Here is a 22722-nt window from a genome sequence, read left to right on the forward strand (position 1 = left end):
TATCAAACAATGTGTTCACATTGATGAAACACTCCTGGGGCCGGTTCCATAGTCACGACTTAAGACCAAAAGTGGTCTTAAAACCTTAAGACTGGTCTTAAGTTGTTAGATTGGCTATAGAACTAAGTTTGTCTTAAACCGGTCTTAAGTCTATGCTCTGTCTATGGAACCGGCCCTGGACTCCGCGTTGTAAAGATGATATAAAATCCTTCGTTGATTAGAATGAAAAGGCGGTCTGAAATTTCTCCGTGAGCTAGTGTGTAGTTTATAAAGTGTGGGGTGAAGACGATATAAGAAATACCTGCACACTAAGCATAAAAAAGAGTTCAAAACGTTTCCTCGGGCCGGTGTTCAACCGTGCCTAAATTAAGCCCATACAAGTGTTGGTCAGGATTTCTATGTAGATGTATGGGGTAGGTCTAAGCCTATAGATCCTTTAACATATGGTCCAATAAACTTTATCTATTTATGTTTCGCGTGATCATCTAATATTTTTTGCTCTGATTCGCTCTGCGTGAAATGCTACGTGTTCTGTTATCCGCTAGATGGCACCCGCACTCGCTGGGATTCGAAACCGATCCACTAGCATTGGCGACGCAATAGACTGGTTGCCGGTCTCTACCTTCAGTTCCTATTCTGACTGCGAATGCAGGTGGGTGCCGAATTGGACAGGCGACCAGTCTAGCGACGCAACAAATCCAGTTAAAACGACCGACCGATAGATGGCGGCGTAGTGCAACGCTTCGCGTTGTTAATTTGCATAAATTTGTTGTCCGGTGACGCGGAGACGACGAAAACGGACGGCATTGTTGAGCGTTTAAAGCTATGTTTATTGAATATTCAAGAAAGAAAGGCTACAAACTAACGTTACATATTTTCGTATAGAATAAATTCATTTAAATTTTCGAGAAAATGAACAATTTTAGATTGAAAACTACGGAAAGTTTCGTTTTTAATAATACACTGTACACGTAATACAAGGTTGACACCGATTCTGCGGACGATGCGAACCATGCAGCAAGATTATTTCTACGGGGTTCACCGAGAATCTGTTGTATGAGGCGCCAGTGGATAGTCGACATAAGTCACAATTAAAACTTCATTGTTATTATCCGCTGGTTATCTTTAAGAAACTTTTCAGCAACTGGCTCCTGTTCCATCAGTTCGACTATAAAGGGCCAATAGGTGGTACAACAAAATTAGTACAATCTTCCGAATGCGCACAAAAATATCTTGACACAAAACAACATGAATGTTATAATTTAGGGGCTGCAGTTGCTGAAATGTTTGTCTGCGTAAACCAGTGGATAGTTGACGTAGTGGCAATCAAAACATCATTGTTACTACGGTAACTATCCGCCGGTTATCGTAAACCAAACTTCGGGCAACTGAAGCCCCAGACTTTTACATGCACTATCTTTGTTCAAACTTTTAACCAATATCTGATCCGGCATTCGTAACCACTACTAACCTATGAGAAACAGAGACTGGTCCACGCTTTATTAATTTCTAACTCATATTTAATTGAAAAGGAATGATAGATATTGTTAATGGAATGACAAAATCTGAACCCAAAACACGAAGATAACCGTTAAAAAACCACGGTGACGATTATATCGATTAATTCAGCATGAATTCATGACGTCATACGTAAATATAGTATCACCCTATGACGTCATCAGTAACGTTCGGTTCATTTGAATATTTTCCAATGACGTCATCGGTATTATTGTGCCCATTTCTATATTCACCATATGACGTCAGACAGATGAGTTTTTGTCGACACCTCAAAGTGCGATATCCACTCCACATAACTATGTTCAATATCGCTTTAGGAGTGAACTCTATGACGTCATCGGTGTGCGAGCGCGATTCCCTAAGACAAAACGTTCTAAAGACCTGATTTAGAAATGTTTCTCCCGAAACGACGATAGTTTGCTTGTTTCGTTTATTTTGCGCCGATCGCCGCGGCCGAGAGAGATCACGTGGTGTTTCCGCTATTTACTCATTTCGTCACTTTCATGATCCTCCGCCCAGCCTAAAACCGACAGTATACGGCTACCCAGCGTAGTTAGTGTCTATAGATGGTTCCACGCTCACGCCGTTAGCCGCCAGGGGGCGTTATTGATAGGTGTCACGTGAGACGGCCGTATTTCCGGAATTCAAGTTTCTCAGATATCGACTAGCCCGCTCTAACGATTTTATCATATAAAATTCTGAAATAGAAAAATAATAAGCTTGAACCCGTTAACTGTGAGACAACATTCTTGCAATAGAGGGCGCTATACGGTCAGAGATATAACATAATAACAGCCTTTTGAACTTTCGCAAAACCGGGGGCGATTTACGGTCAGATTTATCACGAAGTGGAGGCATGTTTAACTTTCACAACACCAGAGGGCGCTTTACGGTCAGATTTATCACGAAGTGGAGGCGTGTTCACCTTTCACAACAACAGAGGGCGATTTACGGTCAGATTTATCACGAAGTGGAGGCGTGTTTAACTTTCACAACACCAGAGGGCGCTTTACGGTCAGATTTATCACGAAGTGGAGAAGTGTTCACCTTTCACAACACTAGGGGGCGCTTTGCGGACGGTCAAATTAAGTACAAAGTGGAGGTGTGTACGTGTTTCGCCACACCAGGGGGCGCTTGACGGTCAGAATTATTGCAATGTTGAGGCGTGTTAAACCTTCAAACAGCAGGGGGCGCTCAGATTCATTACATACTTGGTAATAAGATTATAACCGGGAAATTAATATGGTTGCGTGGATATTATGCCTGACTAATTTATACTCCATGCGTTGCATTCAATTATGCCTCATGTATAACGCTTATGGTTGGAGTAGGATTAATATCTCCTCTTCGACTTATAGAAATGATACCTTCCAATATGTCCCAGGCAATATGTCCCAGACTGTAAATAGTGACAATAGTGTTATTTTTTGATCATTTTTCTATTTTCATAAGATATTTTCAAAATAATTTCTATATATATATATATATATATATATATATATATATATATATATATATATATATATATATATATATATATATATATACTTTTAAACTCAGCAGAAATGAGAGGTATGAATTGTTTAGAGCCTTATCTATTCATCTTAAACCACCAACACAACTTGATGGGAGGGGAATAACAGTCATATGAAACGTACCTTTTAGATGGATTAACTTTTGTAGAATTTCCCTGAAACAAGAAGAGAGAAAAGTTGTCAGTTAATTCTGTTCTGTGGCATGTGGTCTTCTTATATCAATCAATCCCTTCACACATTTTCAATCGTCCATCAAAGAAAGTTATTAATTGAAAATGAACTATATACACGAAAATGAACTACTGTGCTTCACCTGAGACATTTTTAATTGAAAATGAACTACAAACACCAGACATTAGACATTTTATCAGAACACTTTCAAAAACTGATCGTCCACACTTCACATGTGTTCAGTGCTTCATCTGAGACATTTCTAATTGAAAATGAACTACAAACACCAGATATTAGACATTTTATCAGCACACTTTCAAAAACTGATCGTCCACACTTCACATGTGTTCAGTGCTTCACCTGAGACATTTCTAATTGAAAATGAACTACAAACACCAGACATAAGACATTTTATCAGCACACTTCCAAAAACTGATCGTCAACACTTAATATTCGTGTGTATGACTGTGTGGGGTTCAGTAGTTCAAGTTGTAATCGTCTGCGCTCTTGTGAGCTGTAATCCGATCTGTAGTTGTAACATGCCATCCCCAAATATTGTGTATTCCTTTATCCCACCCCAGGGCACTAAACCATCCTTCCGCGGAAGCCACAACTTACACAAAAATCGCGGAGAAGCACCGGTTTCAAGACTTTCCACACAAAGGGTCAGTAACACTAGATTAAGGACCAGTCTAAACTCATTTTGGTTCTATAACTAATCTAACAACTCAAGACCGGCCTAAGCTCATTTTAGTTCTATAAACAATCTAACAACTTGAGACCAGTCTAAGCTCATTTTAGTTCTATAACCAATCTCACAACTTGAGACCAGTCTAAGCTCATTTTAGTTCTATAACCAATCTCACAACTTAAGACCAGTCTAAGCTCATTTTTCTATAGCCAATCTAACAACTTAAGACCAGTCTAAACTCATTTCAGTTTTGAAGCCAATGAACCAACTTAAGACCAGTCTAAGCCACTTGTTTCTTATTGTTGTTAGGTTTCTATGGCCGCCTATATTATTTGGCATAGAATTTTCTTGGTGACGTATAAGGAACCGGAAATGACGAAATACAAAATGGCTGCTGACTAAGCCGAGTGACTCTCGTACAGATGGTGACTTGTTGCATTGATACAGAGGTCGCCAGGGCTCCAATAGAAAATGCTAATAAGGCAAAAGAAGTCATTCATAAAATGATAATCGTGAACGCCGAAGACGAGGAAACGTCGATGAAAGTGAGGAATCTCTCGGGTTCGATCGATCATCGAAAACAATACGTTGATAACTCCAACGCGAACCGACGCCGATGAATGGGAAGAAAGTAAATGATTTTCTCGCGAAATCGATCCTGACATTTTCCGAATCACCTCAAATCTCCCTTCTCTCCCTCTCTCTCTCTCTCTTTCTTTTTCTCTTTCTCTCTCTCTCTCCCTTTCTCTCTCCCTTTCTCTCTCCCCTCTCCCTCTCCCTATCTCTCTTCTCTCTCCGTTCTCTCCCTTTCTCTCCCCCTCTCTCCTCCTCTCTCCCCCCATTTTTTCATCTTCCTCCCCCTCTCTCATTCCCCTTCCTTTCTCTCCCACCCTAATTTTCTCCTCCCCCCCTCTCTCTCTCTCTCTCTCTCTCTCTCTCTCTCTCTCTCTCTCTCTCTCTCTCTCTCTCTCTCTCTCTCTCTCTCTCTCTCTCTCTCTCTCTCTCTCTCTCTCTCTCTCTCTCTCTCTCTCTCTCTCTCTCTCTCTCTCTCTCTCTCTCTCTCCCCCCCACTATTTCTCTCTGTGGCTGATGACGACCACAAACTCGAGAAAAATCATAATAACGCATTCAAATCATCTGCCGTCCGTCCGTTCATTCATAAAAAAACATACCATCACCTCAACATCATATCGACCACAGCCGCCGGTTGAATGAGTGAAACGTGAACCTAAACCGTATTAAAACCTGAACTCCACGGAGAGAGTGGAGACAGAGAGAGAGACAGAGACAGAGGGATGGAGAGAGGTGCGAATCGAGGATCTGGAAGTAGAAACATGCGCGCGCATACCGGCGAGCCTGTTCGTGAATGAAAGTGAATATGAACGAACAACAGACGAATAAGACGCCATGTTTTTTTCTATAAACGGATAAATCGATTCATCCCCTCGGAGAATATCACCGAATATAATCTCAAGTTACAAGACGTGGTCTCTCCTTCTTACTTTCAACCAGAAATAACTATGCAAACCAACAACACCGAACGCTGTACACTCTTAGAGGAAACGGCGGCGTCGCCAGTTAATCTAGTTTAAGTTATATATATATATATATATATATATATATATATATATATATATATATATATATATATATATATATATATATATATATATATATATATATATATATATATATATATATACATATATATATATATATATATACATGGCTGCATCAATTTAGTAATGTAAATAGAGACGGGAAGACGACAAATGTTGGATCTATTTTTGGTTAGATATCTCGTCGGACACTTCGAGATTTCTGTCAAGATTCGTTGACTTGATTTTCATAAAGGCAGCAGTTGTCATTCCCACAACTCGCTTGCCAGAGACTGCCACCCATTCCGAACCGACGACCGACTTAATTGTTTTCCGACGGCGCTGTAATGTAAACATGTGTGGGAGGACAAAATCGTCTGGGCCAGCCGACGACGGCGGCCATCTTGAAACCGTTGGAAGGTCGTCATTGGTAACTAATCATAATTTTACTGAATCGTTGAAGTTATCGAAAATGAGAAGGTCGTCATTAGTAACTAATCATAATTTTACTGAATCGTTGAAGTTATCGAGAATGAGAAGGTCGTCATTAGTAACTAATCATAATTTTACTGAATCGTTGAAGTTATCGAAAATGAGAAGGTCGTCATTAGTAACTAATCATAATTTTACTGAATAGTTGAAGTTATTGAGAATGAGAAGGTCGTCATTAGTAACTAATCATAATTTTACTGAATCGTTGAAGTTATCGAGAATGAGAAGGTCGTCATTAGTAACTAATCATAATTTTACTGAATCGTTGAAGTTATCGAGAATGAGAAGGTCGTCATCAGTCACTTGTATATACTTTGTATTCGGCCAAGCGTCAATTTAAATATTTAGCATAATACAATTAAAAGTAACAAGTAGCTTTAAACAGACTGTGTTCTTGTTCAAATGAAACAAAAAAACAATGAATAATTTTGCATAAATTTGAATATTCAAATGACTTATATATATTACTTACCTACATCGGGAATAGAATATTTTGACTCTATCGCAATATTTGTTTCTGAAACGAAAGTGTCATTTAGTTAGTGTTTATTTCTGAAGGGGTGGGGAGTGGTAGTCCAAGGAAACATGGCCACCTTATCTTTTCTGGAAGCCATATTTTCTGGACGTATGACCACGCGAATTTGATGATGTCATTGGGGGATATATGAAGGCAAGCATCTCAAGGGGCCTTTCATACAATAGGGTATGGCGGTTATTGTTAACGGTTATCAGATGCTTACCTATACACTGTATATAGTATTATCAGATGCTTACCTATAAACTGTGATCGTTTTTATACATTTGTAATTACAACCCACGAATAACGACACGTCATCGGGAGATACGGACGAACATATGACGTCTTCACAAGTTGCGTAGGAAATGTTTGAATTCCAGAAATTCGTAGTCGACACAGTGGCTACAAAAACAAAACAGGCATTAGTTGCGTAGTAATGTTGTTAATCATTGAATCAATGTGGAAATAATTAAAACAAAAATCTCAGTTTAAATTTGTCACGAACACATGGTTGCAAGGCGCCTGAGCTTTGTAAACACTATGTGAATATTAGTCGGTGCAACTCGACCCGAAATTAGTGCGCATTCGTACAATAAACAATAAAGAGTTTATTGCAGTTTATTGAGAGTATTTCAGAGTTTATTGAATTTAGCTAATTGGACCGTTGGGTTTTTCAAAATGTCAACGACTAGCCACATACTGCTACCCCCTGGGTACATTGCGAGTAACACAGCCGTTATTAATTAACTGAATGACCTTTTCATTTAATTAATCCCGACGAATCAAGAAGGTTTCATCATCTGCCATTAATGGTCGATTCGGTGTCGGAACACATGGTTACACCCAGCCTCGCTTGCCGGGGTTCGATTGCCTTCCATTGAAAGCTCACACAAGCCAACACAAACCCTTCAATGGTCTATTAACAGCGCCCGAGATTTCTTGTGCGGACGGGTTGCCGCTTAGCGGCCACCAGTCTATGCATCTAGCCAATCATCGAATCTGATTGGCTAGATGCATAGACTAGTGGCCGCTTAGCGGCAGGCAACCTGTCCGCACAAGAATCGGGCAAAGTCATAGACCAAAATGAAGAGTTTGCGGCCTGGGTTTGTGTTAGCGTTAGCTCTCTCGACACGAGACAACCAAACCCTGGTAAGTGAGGATGGAAAGCGGCTGTAGAAGTGACTGTTAATCAATGTTTCCGAGGAAGCTCAACTGTATTTATAAAACAGTTAACGATTCTATTAGAATCCACACTGATAGCTTCTTCCTTCCGTCTCAAATGTTTATAACGAACGAGTGACTATTTCTACTCCATCATCGGCTCCGACCGCCCCCACCCACCCTCACCTCGGAGATACATTGAGCCGGACATTGTGGCTTCTCCTCCTCCGCGCATAGCACCCTGTATAGCCTAGCAGCAACCTAGTGAGACAGATACCTTCTCCTCCCCTCACAGCCTAACAATTCCCGTAGTGGGGTTACCTGCAAGTAACTTCCCCATCCCTTCACAGCTATGGCATCAGCACCCTAATGACAATACCTTGCCCTCCCCTCACAGCTCTGGTATCGGCTCCCTAGTGACGTTACCTTCAAATAACTTCCCCTTCCCTCACAGCTATGGTATCAGCACCCTAGTGACGTCACCTTCAAATTACTTTCCCTCCCCTCACAGCTATGGTATCGGCACCCTAGTGACGTTACCTTCAAATAACTCCCCCTTCCCTCACAGCTATGGTATCAGCACCCTAGTGACGTCACCTTCAAATTACTTTCCCTCCCCTCACAGCTATGGTATCGGCACCCTAGTGACGTTACCTTCAAACAATTCCCCCCTCACAGCTAAGGTACTATCAGCACCCAGTGGTGTTACCTTCAAATAACTTCCCCTCCCCTTACAACTTTGGGAGCAGCACCCTAGCGGCGTTACCTTCAAATAACTCCCCCTCCCCTTACAACTTTGGTATCAGCACCCTAGTGACGTCACCTTCAAATAACTTCCCCTCCCCTCACAGCTATGGTAGCAGCACCCTAGTGACGTTACCTTCCCTCACCGCTAACCCCCTGTTTCGCTGCCGGCAGGTGTGGTGGGTCTGTAAAGGACACTCAATCAAAAAATCTAACGAAATTTACAAACCAAATAAACAACAGGGACAATCCCTATTTTAAGATAAAAAAACTTCGGGTCTGAACGAACGGTAAAAAATAATCAGTTCAGCTTACGACCTCGCTAGAAAATGAAATCTGTGTTGTAAGTAATAATAACGGAATAAAACAAACTGATTGATATCTGGAGGAGTGTGAATTGTTTCTGAAGGAGTGCTCGGGCGTGTCGTCTGGGGCCGACACGAGTTGCTACGTGACACTGCCGTCTGTTCACGTATTTACCGATTGTTGTTTATGACTAATAGCCAGACTCGATTATAACAGTCGCAGAAATGTTTGCTGTTTATTTTGAAACGGAGAAAGGCCGGATGGGAAAGTAACTGGGATGGTCGGGAGCGGCGGGCGGGGGTGTGGTGCTCGGAATATAGCAGTCTCACAAGTCGTCGTGGGGGTCACTTTCACGTCCATAGTTTAGATTTAAGACAAATCTAAAGATAACCTAATTCTATGGACTAACTTGTCTTAAGACATTTGATCCTATTTTTGGACTGCGGACGGAGAAGGCCAGGGATGTGTAGGCCTACTTGACAAGGCTGATTTGTGGCAAGCTTCAGTTCTGTTTGAGAGAGGGAATGTTTAGCGAGGAAACCGGATCTAAAGGGTTGGAGGCAACAGCCAATTGAACAATGGGAATTGAAGCTACAATTTTTACACAGGCCCTTTCGTAGCAGTTGAATTTGGAGGGGGATGGGGGCGTAGGGGGCGTTGGGGAAAGAGTAAACTCGTAAAAAGTTCCATGGGACAATAAAAAGCAACGATGGTATTTTTCCAAAATTTCTGGGGGGCGGGAACTGCATGCCGCTAGGTACGGGCCTGGATATGGTGGCAGGGACTGTTTATTTTTTATTCAATTATTTCAGACATAAATTGCAACAAAGTGAACACAGGATGAAAGATAAAACATTATGCTGTGATATAAAACTGGGGTTTCAGAAAAAGCAAGGTTTGTATAAACTGAAACCCTGTTAAGGCCGTAGATAGTAAATAAGAATCATTACGCCCGGATTAGATATGCAGGTACGCAGGTTTTACTCGCTGATGACTCAGTTCGCAAAATGAAATCGTGGAAAAAACTTGCGGGAGGTTACTACATAATCCTCTTTAATCGGCTTAGTAAACTCCCCCGCACAGCGCTAATCTCTCCGATTCACTTCCGGTATACAGTAGTACTTCCTGTTCCGGTCGTTCAGTGCCGAGTCTCGTGACGTAGGTCGATAATTCAAGGTGAATTAAAGGTGAAATCGAGCAACAAATTTCTAATCTTGAACTTAAGGACGCATTCGTTCCGACTCGATTTCTGAATACGCTGGAACCAGGTTGATACTCGAATGTTGTGGGCAAAATTGAAATTGTCGAGTACTAATTAAACGCGTTCCGTATCATCCAAATCTTGATTCATATATAAATATCTATAGATAGCTGGGACATACTGACAAGGTCGAATATCTGGTAAAATGACGTTACTATTCTGAACATTATCGTGAAATTATCTTACGTAATTGTAACGACTTGCGGGCCAAAGAGTCGAACGTATCATCCAGATCTTGATTGATATAAATATCTATAAATAGCTGGCACATAACTGGAAATGTAGACTATCCGATGTTGTAATTCATATTGTAAAATGAGTTTGTGCTCTGTGCAATTGTGGAGTAAATAAGCTAATCGTAATTGTAATTGTAATTCGTAAAATGACAAAACTATTCGGATCATTATCATGAAATATTATCTGGACTGAAAATCAATCGTTATGAACGGGTTTCATATTTAACTGAATCCGTATAATGAACGAGGTTTCGACTGTTGTTATTCGGCCCATTGTAAACCCATTAGTGAAACAAAACAGGCAATTACTTTTAAAATGATCACCACATCATAGAGAGAGGACAGTTCTGGATTCTGAATGAGAGCGCTCGGTAGTAAATAATAACTATAAATATTCCTGATGCAATTAAATGGACGCCACTAGCTCTTGTGACTGTCTTTCAATGGGAACACGGGTAATTGAGGCTTATTTCAGAGAGGTTTCTACGAAAGTCATCGACGGTGAATTGTAATGTTATGGTTTGATGTTTTGTCAGTAGAATAGTTTAACAATAGGTCACCGATAATTAGAACTGATCAAGTTAAAACGGAAATAAAAATAGACTGTTTGCGGTGAAGCAGGGTATGTCGTAAATGTTATCAGAAGCCAGAATTAGAATCTGGGAGTCGTCAACCTTGGTTTTGAAAGTGAACGGATATCAAACTGGATGGTTGAATTTAGATTGAAACTGCACCCAAGAAAACCTGCACAACTGTGGAACTGGGTTCAGAGTCAAATTGAACTCACACAAACTGTGGAACTGGATCCAGAGACAAATTAAACCCACACAACTGTGGAACTGGATTCAAAGTCAAATTAAACCCACACAACTGTGGAACTGGATTCAGAGACAAATTGAACTCATACAACTGCGGAACTGGGTTCAAATGCAGATTAAACCCACACAACAGTGGAACTGTGTCCAGAGACAAATTAAACCCACACAACTGTGGAACTGGATCCAGAAACAACTGGATCTGTACAGTCAAATTAAACATACACAACTGCGGTTAACATTGTTTAAAATAAAGTTCTCAATTCACTCACCTGTCAAGCAGCCGCTTATCACTAACAGCAAGAAAACAAGCAGCATCGTAACTTGTCGAGCTCCGAAAAGTTTCATCACCGCCAAAAACTACAATATCAATATCACTTCGAAATTCACCTCGATATTTCTCGCTTCGTGCGCGTTGCAAATACCCTAAATACTACGCGTTCATCTCTGCGCAATTTACCAACACCTTTTTTTGAAAATTCAATCTTAAAACGAATCACGAATTCGCGGTAAACAGCGAAATTATAGCGTTTGAATTTTTCGATCGAAATGTTCAGAATTTCGTCGTTTTCGAGTAATCTTTTCTTTCGGTAACTTTTCGCGTCGTCGGGAAAACTATGATTGGTGACCAAACCGTTACCGAGTCGAATACCGTTACGATAAGAGGTTTCTATATCAACTAAGTTGTTCCATCTTATAAATAAAATTGCGGCGCACTAGCTTACAAGTTACAAGTTCTGAATTTGACTGTTAAGATATTTATAATCGTTAAGAAAAATGGATCTAATTCACAGCAGACGAACTTTTTTCTCGTTAGTTTTCCCAATTGGTTTAAAAGTAGTTGCTATCGACGGCATATTGTCAGCGCTCTCTCTCTCACTCTCTCGCGCACAGTATGACTGACTGACTGGCTGACTCTACCCGTCACGAGACACCGTTCAGCGACGACGCCGTCCATTCAACGTTGTCGCAAAAGCGAGATATGACTTCATCAACGTAACATAACGTCGTAACATAACGTAACGTAACGTAGGCGTTGTAGTCACGCGAAGGCTTGATGATAAGATGTAATGTTAAAATACACTCGAGGACCCTTACATCCGAGAAAAACTACATTATACTATCCGACTATTTACTCGTAGAAAACGATTTAAAAAATATAAAAATGGACAAAATGATCTTATACCGTGTAATATAGTTATTTCCAAAATTTCGATGAATTAAATTATGCAGCCAAAAATTAACCCCAATCAGTCGCTTGCCCGTTCAGACTGGTTGGAAGATTGTTTGAACCGGAACCGAATTTCCCAATTACGTACTTCGATTTAAACAAAAAATTCTGTAAACTCGACCGCCGATCAGACAACTAAATAGCTGTACTTCGATTTCCGATTTCAAAATCAAACCCCCCTGTTTCGCTCCCGGCAGGTGTGGCGGGTTTGTACGGGACACTCAATCAAAAAATCCAAACGAAATTTACCAACCAAATAAATAACAGGGTCAATCCCTATTTTAAGATTTAGAAAAATACACTACGTTATGTAGCGTAACGTGAAGTAACCTAAGCGTGTATAGGGCTATGACATTCATATCGATATCGATACTATTTTTGTTGCGCTCGCAAAAATGTTATATCTTTTTTGGAGCAATAAACTAAACTAAACTTGTAACTTGAAAGTAGTGATGTGCGTATCGTTTTAGCCTAACCTGAGTTTCTATAATTCTGTAGTCTATAGTTTTGGACTTTAGTAATGACCCGGCGACAAAAAAGGAAACATGATAACAAAATTAATCCGAATTCAACTCATTCTTAAGGGAACTCCATAAAATGATGGTTCATATTAGGTTTTCCAATACATACATGTTTAGACTAGTAAATACAACGTGACTAAACGGTGTCTCAGACATGTTACTTCGTGGTCAATTAGAAATTGAGAATCACGAAGTGTTTGATGGTTATCGTTCGGTTGTGACGTGTTTTCTAACCCTGCCGGTTATTTATTAGATTGGTTTAGATTTCGTTTGATTTTGTCTGGATTCGGGGAACCTTAATAGAAACCCACCACACCTGACGGGAGCGAAACAGGGGGTTTAGCTGGTTAGCCTAAGGATAAACCACTAACCACACGGTTAGGCTTCCTGCACCCGCCCCAGAAGCGGGTGGATCCAAGCTGTATTCCACTGTATTTCAGAATCAGAGAAATGTGAATAACATATTTTCTACAAGTAGGCCTACCTTATCTAACAGGTCCAGAATACCTTTAAATACATAAAAGGAAAAAGTCATTTTTCAAATTTTTCTTGGGGAGGGACCCCAAACCCCCTACGCCGCCGAGCAATAATTATTAGGAACATAGTCAAATTAACCGGCAGCATCCGCCCCTGAGTGTATGTAAGGTGTGGTGACCGGCGAGTACGGAAACGTCCAGCAGTTTGGAGAAGGCGTTGAGATACAGGAATAGAAAGTTAATTCGTGCCGAACCGCTGCGCAATCACATCGCAATATGCACGAGAGACTACGTCACAGGTCTCTCATACGCCTCAATTAGCCGCAATTACCAGGAAACAAAGACGTTTGTCGGCGATAAAACTGAAATTCGACCAGAATTTATGAGAATTCTATCCGATTAGAAGCGAACTAACCTACTCGCCTAATAACAGTTCGTCAGTTCTCGCCTGCGTCACTCGAACCGGTTTGTTATGCGTATTGTCAACAACAATCGCTCTTTCCACCCAAAGGTTATTGACCCCCTGCAATTTTCCTCAAAGTCAAAGGAATTCACAACGTAGCGTCAATCATTGATAATGAACTACAAACACCAGATATTAGACATTTTATCAGAGCACTTTCAAAAACTGATCGTCCACACTTCACATGTGTTCAGTGCTTCACCTGAGACATTTTTAATTGAAAATGAACTACAAACACCAGACATTAGACATTTTATCAGCACACTTTCAAAAATTCATATGTGTTCAGCGATTCACCATTCAGACATTTCTAATTGAAAATGAACTACAAACACCAGACATTAGACATTTTATCAGCGCATTTTCAAAAACTGATCGTCCACACTTCATATGTATTTCATCATCATCATTAATATCACGGACATATGGAGGCCTGTTGAGGCCTATTGGTGTCCGGCTCGTTTGGTAATTAATATCAATTTAGGTGACGGTTTAAAATCTTTCTCATGCAGTTTGATATGCAACTAGCCCGATGGGCGTTTAGTTCACAGTGAGACATTTTTAATTAAAAATTTACTACATTATCGGTTCATATTTCTTAATTTCGTTTCATATTTCGTAATTTCGTACTTTCGTAGTTTAGAATTACCCGCAAGTTTGTCTGCACCCTTTCCGACTGATCATCCACAGTTCACAATACGTATATAATTTCTGAAAATCGATACTTTAAATTCGTTCTATCTGTTTGTTCTGTTCATGTTTATGACATTCAATCTTAATTTGTTTAGATTATTTGAGCATCCACACCCACGCGGGTCAGGACTTTAAATGTGTATGACGGACACTAGTCACACCTGCGGGAACGAAACAATGGGTTTTACTTTATTTTGAGTAGGGAAATCGGCGCAGTGGGCGAGTGGGTTAAGCCGCCGGTCACTGGTCTCGTCAATCCAGGGTTTATGGGTTCAAACCATGGTGGCGACAGAGTTTCTTGGTCGAAGATTCTTCTCTGGTCTCTCCCCATTGGGAAAAAGAAACATCCAACCCGCTTATAATGCCCTTTGTGGCGCTTAGCGGGGTGAGGGTGTTAAAAAAAGTAGGGAAACCGAAGTACAAATTTTTTTTAAAGTGTGAACCTTCACAAAATGGAGGCTGTTTTACGTCACTGTGTGTTAATCCGCATGCGAATTAATGAATTTGAATATGCAAATTACCTAGAAATATACCATTCTTCCACAATGCGCATGCAAATTAATGAATTTGAATATGCAAATTACCTAGAAATATACCATTCTTCCACAATGCGCATGCAAATTAATGAATTTGAATATGCAAATTACCTAGAAATATACCATTCTTCCACAATGCGCATGCAAATTAATGAATTTGAATATGCAAATTACCTAAACCAACTCCTGAATCATGTCGTGTACATTCCGCATTCTGTAAAATTGAGGGCGAAAAGCATTTCTCGTAAAAATTCGTCCTCAAACCTATCAAATAAGGCTGAACAATCGACACATTGTTTCTCTCATTTCTGCTGAGTTTAAAAGTTGACCGTCTATCTACCTTGTACATTACTTAAATCATGATCAATCTAAACAATAACAGACTCGGCCGCTATAGAAATGAACTGATGGCAAATTTTATTGCAGTTTATAAAAATAACCCGGCCGATTAGGAGACACAAGGTATCATTTTATTCATGGGCGTTAACAGGAATTGTCTACGGGGTGGGGGGAGGGGGGCGGTCGAGTGCGTAATATCTAACTAAAAGTCACCGAGAAGCGGAGACCGCTCGGGTGCCGTGTAGCCAAAGGGGGGGGGGAGCGCGAGAGGAGGATGTGTCCCCTCACGTCGCACAGAGGAAATTTCTGCAATATTATGTCTTGGAGACGCAATCTGACTCAATCTCCTACGTCTTTTAACAACGAATACGTTGATTTTGACAGGTGACAACATTATCGAGGTCAATTCCCTATGCGACGATCGTTTGGGAATTTTCAAAAAGGGGGTCGTTCGCACCCCCCGACCCCCCTCTGGTGCCGCCCATGATTATAGGCTCAAGATGACAACGCTGACATGCGAGTACGTACTTGTAATCGGTGACGATAGGTGGCAGAATGGTAGGCGCGGAAAACAGCGTATATTGTGTCTTGTCAAAGATGTTAAACGACAGCCTCCAGCAATTCTCCAAGAGCCGCACATCGAATTATACGAACGATCGAAAATTAAATAAAGAAAATGAATCTTAATACAAAGTTTGAATTTTATTAATCTCATCAATCAATTATTTATTTTCTATTAATTCCCTTTGTTAGATCGTATAAATTTAACTAAATGTAATAATATCCAATGAGTTATAGTTATTTGTGATTGCCGCCAGCAGCCAAGAACACAAAAACTAAAAATGGTCAAATTCACTCAACTAATCTACCTCTACTTGACTATTTCACTAATTCTATTAATCGTTATTTTATATGCTAGGCGATCAATAATTATAGAACCGGTTTCAAAATACCGAGCAAGCCCAGCATAATGCTGGTAACTTTACAGAAGAAAATGGAAAAACAAATTTGTGTAAGATTGCTAGGCCTTCAGCTAAAATTCGAGTTAGTTTTTACGAACAGCCCTCCAAATATTGACCCCCTCCCAATACTGAACACACAATTAAAACTACAGTTGCAATTCAACTCATGTAATAAAAACATATATCTGCTTGAGAGGAAACCAGTCACATGGTTTCAAACCTTAACCCTTTCAGTGCTGACTAATTAATACCCTGTAGTGCTGGAGATAATTTGAAAATTTTAAAAAATTCCACCCTAGTGTGTTGAATAACGGGAAACCACTATAGTGCGTCTACACCGCGGTGCAGTGTATGGCTAGTTACTAGTATTTCACTATGTTTGACACGTGCTGCCATCTTTCAAGAGAGATAATTACTAATTACATCAATACACCGCAGTGCGGTGTACTAGCAAAATCTATCACTGATTCGTACACCGCACTGCGGTGTAGACGCACTGAAAGGGTTAAGAATTGAAAGCGAACTTTATTTTACCCTTCGATCAACTCTATCCATGTGAATATCATCTATAAAAATAGCATCATCATTCGAATGAAAAACCTTTTTTTATTTGAACACGAAAAATATATCTTCGATAAGACGTTGTTCATCTTCGTCCATTTGATCGGTAATACTGCAGTACTGGGAGTCACTGGGCGGTCGGTCGGAGTCGCTGTGAGTCTCCGGGACTCTGGAAGTCGCCGGTCGGTCGGAGTCGCTCGGAGTCGTCCCGATGACTCTGGAAGTACCGCAGTGTAGCTGTTGTTGTTTTTGACTGCCGGGTAACGATACGTAACTGGACACGTCTAAACTATTGTTACCGTAATCAGGTGCAGCAGCAGCAGCAGCAGCTGCTGTAACTTCATTCAACCTTTAACACAGAAAACAAACCGATGTGAGATTTTAAGATTCTAAGTTGCTCTTGAAAATTAAACTCATAACCGTAACCACAGCACTATTCAGCAACTGCTGCCCCCTGGTGTGAAACCATGATTAGAATGAGGTAAAACTGAACTTACACTTTATGAGTTCGTTTTCTGTTAATCGGAACTGGAAGATTGCCTTGTCTCGTTGTGGAGAGACGAGGTTCAGGTATTTGATCGGGACTTCGACCAATCCTGAAAATACAAAACAGGGCGTAGTAACATGTCTAAGGTGGTTCCACGATGAAGGGGTTAATTCTAGGCCGAGGGGCTGCAGGTTATAGACTACAGATTGTCTGAAGGGTTGGAGGTCCCAGACTGAAAAGTTGCAGATTTCTGGCTGTAGATTTTCTGAAGGTGGCGCAGGTTCCAGATTGAAAAGTTGCAGGTTTCTGACTGCAGATTGTCTGAAGTTTGTCTAGTGCAGCAGGTTCCAGGTTCTCACACATGAGACACTGACGGCTGTAAATACCTCAACGCTGATAAATTTGAGAAACTGATTTCTCTCTCCGGTTCGCGGGGGTCAAGGTCGCGTCGCTGACGATTAAAACTCCTCGCTAAATTCATCAGTTCATCTTCTTCATCATCGTCATCATCATCATTCCTCCTTCTCCTTTCCTCATCGACTACGGGGTCCGTTGATGGAGTCGTCCCGCGTAAGGCTGTCATCTCAGTACCGATATCTCGATATCTACGCGATATCTCATCCTCTATACCTGTAATTACACAAACACAATGTGATGATGTCATAGGGGGAATAAGAGGAGGCAGACAACTTTTTAGGAAATGTCTATGATCACTATATCAAATACTGATGATGTCATGGTAACCATCTTTTCCCATTACCGACATTGATGATGTCATAAGGGGATTTATGAGGACATTTTTTCAGGAAGTGTCTATGATCAAATATTGATGATGTCATAGTGGGATTTTTAGAGGCAGACATTTTCTCTGTGTCCATGCTGATGTCATAAGAGGAATTACGGGAGCAGCCATTATTTCAGGAAGTATTTTTAAAGAAAGAATTAACAGAACGTTTTCAATAAATTACTCGAATTTAAATCATCTTTTTTCTGTTGTTGCCGCTGACGACGAACAATCAATTCGGCCTCTTTCTGGCGCATCAGCTGTTCTTGTTTGCTCAACATGTCCTGTAGGCGGCGCTGCTCGGTTATCAGATTTTCCTGAATCGCGTCAGAGAAAGAAAAGAAAGTTTTGAAGAAAATGAAGACGCAAATTTTTTCGAAAACTTTTAAAAAATCGAAACCTTTTCTTCCATCAATAGACGTCTTCTGCGACTGGGCGTCAGTTGTTTATATCGGTCCAGATAGGTGGCGCCACCGTCCGACGGTCTACGTCCCTCACTGTCGTCGTCAAGGGCGACGGCGTGATCGTGGAATTTCGTCGTTATCGACGTATCGTAATCAAACAATGGCTGATGCTGTTCCTGTTGCCACGGTAACTGCTGCCTATATCCGCCGGCGTAACGATACGGACCCGCCGCGTAGTTATCCGATCGACCGATAGATGGCGCCGGTAGCTGGTAAACGGGATACGTCGCTCGCGGATCGTCGTACGGTAGATGGCGTTGGCCGCTGATCCACGCTGGTTGGTACGCCGCACCGGGTGGTACGGTATCGGCAGCGCTGCGCGGCGTATAATCGCTCTCATCGACCGGCGTGTACCAGTTCACTCCGAACTCTGCTACAAAAAAAAAACAGCTCTTCGTGAACTCAAAACGGAAATTATTCAATTAACAAGTTTTTTGCTGAATGAGGTTGAATTATGTAAACACTGACCGGAGCGTCGCGGACTTGAGGTTCGAATTGTTGCAACCTGTAAAATATTATAAACTCAAATCAAAAAACAATTCTACTAACAATTAACATATTAAGCAACGTAGACTTGCATTTCCTGGAGGAAACTGAGGTTGGGTACTCAGTGGGTGAGGGCTGTGGGACAACAGGGTACTCACCAAGTCCTGATTAACAGAGGCAGGGTTAAAATGGAAGGGTACTCACCGGGTCCTGATTAACAGAGGCAGGGTTAAAATGGAAGGGTACTCACCGGGTCCTGATTAACAGAGGCAGGGTTAAAATGGAAGGGTACTCACCGGGTCCTGATTAACCAAGAGGCAGGGTTAAAATGGAAGGGTACTCACCGGGTCCTGATTAACCAAGAGGCAGGGTTAAAATGGAAGGGTTACTCACCGGGTCCTGATTAACAGGGGGAGGGTTAAAATGGAAGGGTTACTCACTAGGGCGTAGATGGAAGAGGGTTTGAAGGGTTGTCACCAGGGGGAGGGTGAATAGAAGGAGGTCCTGATTAACAGGGGGAGAGTAAACTGGAGGGGTACTGATGAAGGGGTACTCACGAGGGAATGAGCAGATGGAAGGGTACTCACCGGGACGTGCTGTGCTGGTTGGTAACCGTTTGCGATTTCATGGTCGATCATATTCGTATAGTTCTGGTACGGGTACGGTACTATAGGTGGCGCTACTACAACATTCTCTGTTAGTTGTTGTTGTTGTTGCTGTGGTAACAGGTCTCTAGGGGTTTCATTGTTGTAAGATGAATTAAGACTCGGGTTCGATTGTTGCGGTTGTTGTTGTTGGTGACGGTTGGATTTTGAATAATTCTGAAATTCAAATTGTTTTTCTTTTCAATTAGTCATTCGACCGTGCAGAGTTTTCCAGGTAAGTGGCGCCACCCTGTGCGAAGGATTTAAACTTACCAGATTCGATTGTTGCGGAGACAAAACAGAAGACGTTCGTACTTTATCATCGCGATCATCACCATCACGATTGCTGCCGGTTTCAACGGGAGACGTCTGAAATGATTATGATCAAAAAACATATATCAATACTCCGCATAGCGGTGCACTGACAAAGTACATCACTGATTAATACTCTGCATAGCGGTGCACTAGCAAAGTCCGCATAGCGGTGCACTAGCAAAGTGCATCACTGATTAATACACCGCTATGTGTGACCATCATTTTTACACCGCACTGCGGATTAGATGCACTGAAACCAGTGTAAACATGTTCAATAGAGATCACAACTTATAACTATAATAACATTCATACACTACAATGTGTATAACTGATAAATACACCACACTGCCGTGTAGAGGAACTGAAAGGGCTAAGGATAAATCAAATTACGCACCGATGAATTTTCCGAGATTGTTTTATTCAGTTTTTCCGTCGTTCCGACAAGTTCTTTGTGGTATTTCAACAATAAATCCTGACATTCGACCAATTGTTTACGCATTTCTGAAACCGACACCATTTTTTTTAGGATGAAGCAGATTTCGAAAATTCCAATAAAACTCTCGGCCCGTTATTGGGTTAGAAGGGTTAGTTACCGTCGCTATGTTGTTCGAGTTGTTTACTCTTTTCTTTCTCTTGTTGCGTCATCATTTCGAGATTCTCGATTTGTTTGCGATGTTCGTCGAGAGCAAGTTCCGCTAAATTCTTATCTTCATTCGCTCTGCAATTTCACGAAACAACAATCACGATACAGGCATCTACTGGGCCCAGTTTCACAAAAACGATGAAAGCCTGAATCGATTTAAAGATAAACTGAATTAATGAAGAAATGAAATCTAGTTAAGCGTTTAACCTTTTGGTGAAACTGGGCCCTGAGGGTCTTCACAAAAACCGGTCAAACACAGGGCCACAACCTGCATTCAGGGCCAAGATGGGTCTCGAGTTAAAGTTAGTTCATTTTCAATTGGGAATCTCAAGAATCAAATCAGGGGATGTGGAACTGAATCCACAACCGTGGAACTCTGACGGGAAGTTTTATTTGAGTCGAAATTAGAAGAGATGTGGAACTGGATCCACACAACTGTGGAACTCAGAATTCTAATTAAACTTACACCGCTAGTTCGTGAATTAAAGTCGCCACTTTGCGTTTGTCGTCTTTACAAAGATCTTTCAACGAAGCTTTACGCGCGTGACGTCGCTTCGTTTTATCGTCACTAGGTGGCGTAATGGTCTGTTTCGAGGGTATTTTCGCGGCGCTGTCGCGTACGTTGTGAATTCCGTGGTTTTCTTTTCCGGACGACGCCTGGATAGAAAATGAAAACTGGCGGAATGAATTGATGAACCTGCCGAACCCCGAGGGGATGGGGTGGGGATGGTTAATGGGGTGATTCTTGAATATTTCAATACTGTTAATCAGATCTTCTTTCACCAATTCTTTTTTTAGAGCAGCAGAAATTCTATTAACGGCAATGTTCTCAATATGCCAGAGTTTAAAGTTAAGATTACGACGACATCGTGGCTGCTAAAAGTAGCAAAGCTTTCAATCCCCCCCAAAAAAACCGACAATTTGAGCTTAATTATGGGGTAATGTGCTTCCTTCTTTCACATTAGCTTGATATAGATCTTAAGCAATATCGGCATTGATAGATTATTGACATCCACTCTGGTAGGAGCTGCAGATATTTTTCAAGGAGTGGCTAATTTTCTAAGAGGTGGATTTAAAAATGAAAGGGCTGGCTTCTCTTTAACCTGTTGTGGGGAACACTGAACTGTTAGAACTCCGGCCCAAATCCTGCTGCCTCCATCTGCCCTATTCAGGCATCTACGGTTAAAAACACTGACCATTACTTTCCTCAAAGGAAGTTACCTTTCGATTGCTAGAATTGCGAGAATTTCCTCGCCCAACAGGTGGCGCCGCTGGAGATGCTGCTCGTTTCATCGAGCGCTCCGCGTCGTCAATCGGACTGCGTAGATTCACAACAATCGGCTGCATTCTCCCCGGCGATTTCACTTTAACCTCCTCGACGACCTTCATTCGCGGACGCCCGCTAGCGCCACCGCCGACATTGTTGTTGTTGTTGCTAAGGCGACTATTTCCAGCAGCATCAACGCCTGGATGGATGAAGAGCCGAGTTCAGTACTACTACATTAATAGAGGCCTTTTACATTACAGCTTTAACTTTATCCATTTCCCTCTCTCCCTCTCCCTACATCATCTCCATTCAGTTCTGTTACTTACCGGGGACGAACGCATCCGAATCCGTCACCTCATCTGGAAAAACAAAAACCCGCCATCGAAATACTGCTCAGAATGAGCTAGAATAAATCGAATTGAATTGAACTTCGATTTTGAGATGTTCGTTGCTGTTAAAAACCCCGATATTGACGCCAATTAGGCCTACTCGAAAATTTTGGTCTAAAAATTACTCTAAGTTTCTCAAAGATCTATATATTCGGTGTAGACTAGTTGTCACTTACCGTTTTGGCTCCAAAACACCCGAATTTGACGAAAATCCGAGTCGTTTTTCATATTCCGATAGTTGACCTAAATTGTTTAAATCTACCGCCAGGTGCGAGTAGGTTCGAATCCCAGTGTGTCGTTAATAACTTTGTTTTTATTTTATTAGGACAATTTTATGTTTTCTGTTGTTGGGTAATATTGTATATTTTACGGTCTCCCTCCATGTGCCACAGAATTAATGGTTGTGAGGAAATAAA

The 22722-nt window shown here is 41.3% G+C and overlaps 1 protein-coding gene across 1 annotated transcript; it reads right to left on the reverse strand.

Moving 5' to 3' along the window:
- Positions 1-878: 878 nt before the first annotated feature.
- LOC141914134 (uncharacterized) lies at positions 879-22534 on the reverse strand. Its single transcript, XM_074805400.1, has 19 exons — positions 22483-22534; positions 22244-22276; positions 21872-22116; positions 21117-21307; positions 20601-20725; positions 20402-20508; positions 19966-20061; positions 19636-19869; positions 19031-19067; positions 18499-18935; positions 18283-18415; positions 17701-17944; positions 17325-17423; positions 15833-17176; positions 15140-15179; positions 6780-6924; positions 6478-6522; positions 3177-3208; positions 879-2216 (listed from the first exon to the last, which is right to left on the reverse strand). The coding sequence occupies exons 1-14, from the start codon at positions 22532-22534 to the stop codon at positions 16873-16875; spliced, it is 2337 nt and encodes a 778-aa protein (XP_074661501.1). The 3' UTR covers positions 879-2216; positions 3177-3208; positions 6478-6522; positions 6780-6924; positions 15140-15179; positions 15833-16872.
- Between the last annotated feature and the right edge of the window lie 188 nt (positions 22535-22722).

This window comes from Tubulanus polymorphus, chromosome 12 (assembly GCF_964204645.1).
Source record: "Tubulanus polymorphus chromosome 12, tnTubPoly1.2, whole genome shotgun sequence".
Taxonomy (NCBI): Eukaryota; Metazoa; Nemertea; class Palaeonemertea; order Tubulaniformes; family Tubulanidae; genus Tubulanus; species Tubulanus polymorphus.

Bases quoted from the DNA above. Each gene is read 5' to 3' on its own strand.
- LOC141914134 (XM_074805400.1), bottom strand. From the start codon at position 22,534: ATGAAAAACGACTCGGATTTTCGTCAAATTCGGGTGTTTTGGAGCCAA. The intron at 20,509-20,600 runs GTAACTAACCCT...TGTCGGTTTCAG, and splicing joins ACTCGAACAACATAGCGACG to AAATGCGTAAACAATTGGTC. The intron at 20,062-20,401 runs GTGCGTAATTTG...TAATCATTTCAG, and splicing joins CAATCTCGGAAAATTCATCG to ACGTCTCCCGTTGAAACCGG.